The following is a 7778-nucleotide window of genomic DNA, read 5'->3' as shown; positions in this document are numbered from 1 at the left end:
CAGGCCATGGGGGACAGCATCCCAGCCTCCCAGCCAGCTCCCAGGCCATGGGGGACAGCACCCCAGCCTCCCAGCCAGCTCTGAGCCATCCTCCTTCCGCTCCTGCTGTTTCCCGTGCCGGGAGTGCTCCTTTTCCTTCTCCACCTCCCGTGTCTGCAGGACTCCCACCATCTCTCCTCGGTCTCCTTGCTCCAGGCCCCCACGGCGGGGTCTCGAACTCAGGCCCTCAGCACTCATGTAGGTCACACAAACACCGCTTGCCTGGGCCGCGCCCAGCACTTGAGTCCCCTGCTCTCTCTTCCTCAGTAGCAGTCCGCTTTTTTTCCGGATTCTGATAACAAGCAACTTCTGGGTGTCCCCTGGGGCCGAGGGCAAGCTTTTCTTGTCTCTGCTCTGGGGTCTGGTGTGAACTGAGTTGAATCAGATGAGATGTGTCTGGGGAATCTTGGAATCCAGAACCAAGGCTCGGGTGTGCCCAGCGTGGGTGCCCCAGACCCTGAAGCTGAGGTCACACTGAATCCAGTTGAATGGAGTTGGGGAAACAGCAGATCCCACAGGCACCTCGGCCATTCTGCTGGTGCTGGGCCACCCCGGGAGGAAGCCTGATCGGGTTCACGCCATTCTCCTGCCTCAGCCTCCTGAGTAGCTGGGACTACAGGCGCCCGCCACCACGCCCAACTAATTTTTTTTTTTTTTTTGTATTTTTAGTAGAGACGGGGTTTCACCGTGTTAGCCAGGATGGTCTTGCTCTCCTGACCTCGTGATCTGCCCGCCTCAGCCTCCCAAAGTGCTGGGATTACAGGCGAGAGCCACCGCGCCCGGCCGGTGTCAGGACTTCTGATTGCGTTTGTGCGAGGCCAAGTCCCTGAGACCCTCTTCAAGCTGTCAAGCATAAGAATGGATTTTTCAGCCACATACGAATTGTATTTGGTCGCACTAATTGGACCCCAAATGGTGTTTAAACACATTTCAAATTGGAAAACTCATCTTCTCAATGAAATAAAATTGGGTTTGTCCTAATTTGAATTCTTACAACTGAACAGTGAAAAAAACCTTTCCAAGTTTTAGTAAGAACACTCCTGGGCTTGAGATGTAACACAAAACCCCTTCCGCAGAGAGTGGCAGGGGCGGCCTTTCCCGCATCCGGCACAGGCGCGGGGGTCTCCCCCTTATCTGGCAGAGGCGCTGCGGTCTACTTCCATCTGGCACAGGCGCGGGGGTCTCCCCCTTATCCGGCACAGGCGATGAGGTCTCCCCACCATCCGGCACAGGACAGGTGTGGCGGTTTCTGCAGCATCCGGCCCAGTCGCGAGGGTCTCCCCCATCCCGCACAGGTGCAGCGGTCTCCCCCATCCGGCACAGGCGCGGCGGTCTTCCCCGTCCGGCACAGGTTTGAAATTTAAAGGTTTGGACGGAGTTTCCTTTTTCCTTCTCTTGGATCTGTTCTTTACCAGATTAAAGCCTAGACCCCTCCCTGTGCAGGACCCTCATCACCGGGCTGCAGGCCTGAGCACTGACTCTCCCGTTCCTCCCTCTGTTCCCATTCCAGAGAGAACATCGGGCCATGGGCATCCACTTCTCATCTATCTCATGGCTTGGGCTTGGGCCAGCCTGCAGCCCCTGTGTCGTCTCTGGCATGGGCTCTGCACACAGGCCTGCATCCCCGTGTCAGTGTGTCTTGAACGTGTCATGGGGCAGTGGGAGAAACCTGCCTTTCTCTTGGGTCAGAGTGGACAAGAAACCACGGGATTTGGGCCTGTTCCCCTTCCTGGCCACGCTCCCTGAGGGTGTGAGGGCCTGAGAGGCATGGGAAAGTCAGGACCTTCTAAAGGAAAATGCAAGGGGCGTGAAGGCTACTGCAGGGAGGCCAAGGCCGTCAGGCAGGGCCGCTTTATGCCCTGGAGAGCTGGCCTGCCCCATGTTCCTCCTCCATACTTCCCGGGCAGTGGCCGAGGCACAGACAGCACGAGGGCTCCTGGCTGTGGGCGCACATTGTTTTCTGGTTAAGTTTTTCCCCAGGTCTAACCCGTTTAAGGAGTATCAGGCTCTAAGCTGCCAGCGTCAGCAGCTGCCTGTCTCTGAGCTCAGGCCTGGTGCTCACAAAACAACTTCTGGACTGGACTCATCATCCGACCCTGAGAGCTGCAGAGCTGGGGGACTCTGGCTCAGCACATTCCCGTCTCTTCTAGAATAGAGGAAGGTCCATCCCTGGGCACATCTGGGAAGTCACCTCTCTCATCAGCCGAGTCAGTGAGAATACATGTGAACTCTTCACATTCATTTTTGACATCAGGTCCAAATACATGCTGTTAGGAGCAACTACTCATCTCAGAGATAAAGAAAGGCACAAAGGAACCAGTGAGAAGGGACACAAACCTGAGTGCTTCCTGAGGGGGAGGCCACGCCCGTGCAGGTGCAGAGAGTACCTGAGATTCCTACTCTAAGCAGCCTTCGCAGGCACACGTGCTGTTTCCTAGGGCGCAGACCCCGGCGGCATGACCTCTAAGCCTACTCAGCCCCAGGCTGAGCCCCAGCCCCAGTGCTTCATCCACAGCTGGCGTCAGAGCTGCCGTCTGTCCCTCATGGACGGTCACGGAGCAGCCGGCCTTCACTGCGGAGGGAGGGGTTTTGGAAAGTGGGAAGAACCCCCTTCCTGAAGGGCGTCCTGCTGGCACTGGGTTGCCCCGTAGACAAGAACCCCCTTCCTGAAGGGCATCCTGCTGGCACTGGGTTGCCCCGTACACAAGAACCCCCTTCCTGAAGGGCATCCGGCTGGCACTGGGTTGCCCCGTAGACAAGAACCCCCTTCCTGAAGGGCGTCCGGCTGGCACTGGGTTGCCCAGTAGACAAGAACCCCCTTCCTGAAGGGCGTCCGGCTGGCACTGGGTTGCCCCGTAGATAAGAACCCCCTTCCTGAAGGGCATCCTGCTGGCACTGGGTTGCCCAGTAGACAAGAACCCCCTTCCTGAAGGGCATCCTGCTGGCACTGGGTTGCCCCGTAGACCACCTACAACACCCTGGACAGACAAGGACATTCTGCCTCATCACAGAGTGCCCCAAAAGGTGCCATTCAAAGGAGGAAATAAATTAAGATTTTCGGCTTGTCGCCCTCACAAACAGAATACAACTGCGAGTCCATTAAACCCATTTCCTTTGCAAACTACCCAGTCTCAGGTATTTATTAGCAGTGTGAGAACGGAGTAATACTCAAGGGTGAATTGGTCTGTCCCAGTTAAACAATCTTTGCTGACCAGGTCACCTCCTACTCTCTCCCAGAAGTAGCAGCTCGTGGCTGCTCCGGTAGCCATGGAGTCTCCTATATACAGTCTAAGACGCCGCCTCCGTGGCCTCGGCTGGTCCCAGGGCTGAGAAATGCCACAGGCTGTTACTCTATTCCCCAAGCCCAACATTCAGGTAAGTCTTAAGGGAAATTCCAACCTGTGTTGGGTGAGCCCCAGCCAGGCCAATGTGAGATTCTAGGAAGGCCTGAACACAGCCCCTGGGGCCACCAGGTTGGTGAGATCAAGGCAGTGATGCCCTCTGGGGAAGTAGGTTGGCATCAAAATGCCCAGACAGCAGCCACACGGCCTTGTGGGGAGTTCCTGCCCTTGGCCTCATCCTTGGTACCCACAGGGGGACCTGGAACTCCCTTTCGGTTGCTTGGTGGGGCCCCAGCCCCAGAGGATGTCTCCATCCTTGGGAAAGCTGTGTCCAGTGGCTGAAAACCACCTATTGAGCAGAGCAGAGCCATTGACCACACCTCGCTGACCACGGGAAAGGCCCTCAACCTTCCCCAGCCTCAGCCTCTTCATTTACAGAGGGGGGATAATAAGGGAGCCCCTCCGAGTTTGTTAGGAGGACAGCATCATCACATAGGTGGCCGGTGGCATCACCATCCTCATTTCCATCCAGTCCTTGGGCTCATTCCCAGCAAACTGAGCAAGCTTCCTGGAGGCTGGTCAGCATCCTCTGAGAACCTCATCACATCACGGCCTGCTGGGGAGGGGCCGGAATGGAGACCTCATTTCTAAGAAGACAGGACACCTCTGCTCACCCTGTGGGCAATGGTGCTCACCCTGAGGGTCGGGTGGTCAGCAAATAAATTCCACTCCCAGAGTGTACTTAGGCGACTGGGACCCTAACGCAGCAAGGTGGGGGATGCCAGGCACAAGGCTCACGGTCAGACAGGGTCCAGCCTGGCCTCTGTGGCCTCGGCTTGGCTGAGGAAGCTGCCTCTCCGTCTTAGAAGCTGTATGTTTAAGATGAGGCTGAGGATGTTTATCCTGTGGGCTGCTTGTGGGCACGGAGGGGGTTAAGTGACCACAGCTGCTCTGCCAGCTGCCACTGCTCTCTCTTCCCAACCCCAGGCTCTGCAGCCGCAAGTCACTGGGGCTGCTTCCCCAAACCCCAGACACCCAGGAGTCCTATGTGGCAGGCACTCCTTGTTTTAAATTCTGGGAACCTCGGCTGTCGCTATCCATTTAATATAGTGATTAAATAACACAAGAACCTGAAGTATCTTGGAAGGAAAACCCTCATTGTTTGCAGGAACAGGTGATCCTCTGAAAATGCCTATTCGCAAATGCACTTTATTAAAAAACACAAACACACATGCAGACTGAAAACGAGAGAACCATGGCCCCTGCTACAGCAAACACTGCCATGGAATGGTATCTATGGAAGATCAAGATCATAAGGTGGAAAAATAAAGGAAGTAAAAGAGCAAAGAAAGCGGAAACGACAGCTCTCCTAAAAGCCGATTTCATGCCATGTGTCTCTGGTATAATAGCACGTGTTAGAGCTAAAATTGAGGGCTTCAAAAACTGTTACCTGAGTTCTGAGTTTAATCATATCGGCTTCCATCTGGGAATTGGATTCATTTAGCTCCTTGATTTCTTCATCTAACTGTTTGATTTCTTCATCATTTTCTATACCTGTAATAATGAATATTAGTATGTTAAAACTATTATATACAAAAATATTAGAGTTAAAATTTTGGGAGTTTTCTTTGTTCCTTTTATATTCGTAATTGAATTTGCTTGGAAAATAGACTCTTGAATTAGAAAGGAAAAAATCATCATAATCTTGAGTCTTTCTATTCCCTACCACTGCCCCTTCCCCACCTAAGTCCCCCCACAAAAACAATCGAGGCACACAGAAGATTCCCAGGCACTTTGAGGGTTGAGCTCCCTGGGACAGTTAACCTGGGTCTTAGATATATCCCTGGGACACGAGGCAAAAACCACCTGGTCCTGGGTGCTGATTTGCTGAGCCTGGCCTATTTTCGCCTGCTTTTGTTCTCTCTCCCAACTCGCTCTCTGCATCAGACATTCTGCAAACACTCGAGGCTTGGAGCCAGGCTCTGCAGGCACATTCACCAACAAGGCCAGGTCCTCTTCACTCAGCTTAGGTTCTGGGTCGGAAAATGGGCAACAGACATGTAACCACAAATGAAGTCCAGCAAATGCTAAGGATGACCTCACCTTATCCACCAACAGGAAGCTGTGGGAAGTGGGAGAGGGACATGGGGACTGGCTGGAGGGAGACAGCCACAAAAGGGCTCTCTGAATATGCGACATTTAGCGAATAATCTCATTCTGAATGATTAAAAAAATATATATTAACTAACAGAATTCCCAATTTGTAAACTCTGCCAGAATGACAACCTCAGCCAGGTGTGTACCTGACCATCTGAGTGTCCCTGGTGGGTGACTGCTGCTCTGCCGAGGTCCACAGGGCACATGGATCAGTCCTGGCACAGCTGGGCACAGGGCCCAGGTGCCCGTATTTACAAAGGACATTCTGGACACCTGCTTCCCTGACTGGCTGTGTCTGGTTACTGGCAACATTACACTGCCAATGCCAAAGAGATGGAGATTCCTCTCTATTTGTGACCACTTGACCTCACACAATTGGGTGTACACAGAAGGAGAGCAGGAGTTTGGCAAACACAATCACCCTAGAAAATTCAGGATTTGAGATTGCCGTTCTCATTGGTCACACAGCACCACAATGGATCTTTACTCAAAACTAATGGAAAACATATCCAGGCCTCCTAGGAGGCTCCCAGTGGGTAGATGCTATTTTCAAGCTTTGCAGACAGAAGGGAAGAAGGGGTGCAATCAACCAGAGTCCGAGGCCTGAGAGCACCCCAAACCCCTGCTGACATCAGCAGGACAGAGGTGGAGGCTCCTCTCTACCAAGACGTCAGAAAGATGAGAGTAAGAGAAAGTGACGGATCAGTGGGATTGGGCCTTAGATGCTGCTTTTAGTGAAATGAAAAAAAAAAAATTTATACCCCCAAGATAAAAATACCCAACGCAAAAAAATCCCAATTCATAAAGCAACTAAATTATGAATGAATGTGTCATTTAGGAAGCATTCCCCACAAGCTTCTGTTAAACTGCAAGTATCCAAATGCCTCTAGAACATCTCCGTGTGAAGGAGGCCCTCAGAACGTGACCTGGTGACGCTTCCACCCTCCACAGCCGTCACGGGCAAATTTCTCAAGCACGTTCCTAGGGATCCCATCTTGCAGAGGCCTTTCAATATATTTCCATCAAAAACCTTGGACTGCGATGTTTAGTTTGAAGAATTTATAAGAAATGTCAAACTAACTGGCCTATCACGCTTGGTTATCTAACTGATCTGCCAGATCAGGTCAACTGTTCTGACAGAAGTCAGTGTCATTTTAAATCCAAACAAAAGTCTTGACCCGGGTCCCATGACAACCTTTCATCTCTAATTTTGTTCTGGGAGTGACGGATGGGTGGATATTACTTCCATAGCTCTGCTCTGTCCTGGGGGACCACCCTCAGGCCCAAGTGGTCACCAACAGCCCTTTGTGGGAGCCTGGGAACGTCTCAGTCCTGGGGCTGCCCATGCGGCTCCATACAGCATGCCATTCCTTTGTCAGGCGGAGGAGGCAGACGGGGAAATGGTGCCAGGAAGAACTGGCAGGTCACAGAGACATTCCTGGCCCATAAGGTTCTGGAGGAGGAGGGAATGTGGAAGAGGAGGGCCTGCAAACTAATTCTGCGGAGCTGTCCACAGCCACATCCCTGGGACAGCCTACGAGCCCCCCAGGCACGTGTGAAGTCCCCTCAGGGAGAGGAGAGCTCTGGGTTGGGTGGGAATTCCCCTTCCCCCTGCAGCAGGGCAGTCACTGGCCCAGGAAGCAGTCCCTGGGGTTGCTGGGGCCTCTGAGCTGAGCCTCACTTTGTGGATGGTTAGGCTGAAACTAGAATTTTGTTGTTGTTGTTTGTTTGTTTTGAGATGGAGTTTGCTCTTGTTACCCAGGCTGGAGTGCAATGGTGTGACCTTGGCCTCCACCTCTCGGATTCAAGCAATTCTCCTGTCTCAGCCTCCTGAGTAGTTGGGATCACAGGCACCTGCCACTACACCTGGCTAATTTTTGGTATTTTTAGTAGAGATGGGGTTTCACCGCGTTGGCCAGGCTGGTCTCGAACTCCTGACCTCAGGTGATCTGCCTGCCTCAGCCTCCCAAAGTGCTGGGATTACAGGCGTGAGCCACTGCGCCCAGCCACAAACAGGGTTTTATAATACATTCCACCAGTTGGCCTGTGAGCCCTCAGGAAGAAACTGCCATTATAAAAAAACTGGCCCGAGCAGGGAGGGCCCCAGCTGAAAAGCAGCATCTCAGAGCCAGAAAATCCACCCATTGGACACCAAACCAAACAAGCAAAAACATTCCTACTCAAATTAGCATAGCGTGGTCCCGGAAGATTCCTACTCAAATTAGCATAGCGTGGTCCCGG

The 7778-nt window shown here is 52.9% G+C and overlaps 1 protein-coding gene across 3 annotated transcripts in view; it reads right to left on the bottom strand.

The window, feature by feature from the left end:
- MYT1L (myelin transcription factor 1-like) overlaps window positions 1-7778 on the bottom strand; it is a 536085-nt gene that overhangs the window by 7705 nt on the left and 520602 nt on the right. For all 3 annotated transcript variants that reach the window (XM_011960959.1, XM_011960961.1, XM_011960960.1), the window contains exon 23: window positions 4831-4934. In XM_011960959.1, coding sequence (XP_011816349.1) covers window positions 4831-4934 — 104 coding nt within the window. The remainder of the gene's footprint in view (window positions 1-4830; window positions 4935-7778) is intronic.

The sequence above is a fragment of the Colobus angolensis genome, unplaced genomic scaffold (genome assembly GCF_000951035.1).
Source record: "Colobus angolensis palliatus isolate OR3802 unplaced genomic scaffold, Cang.pa_1.0 Scaffold53, whole genome shotgun sequence".
Classification (NCBI taxonomy): Eukaryota; Metazoa; Chordata; class Mammalia; order Primates; family Cercopithecidae; genus Colobus; species Colobus angolensis.
This window is presented reverse-complemented; position numbering and strand designations above follow the sequence as displayed.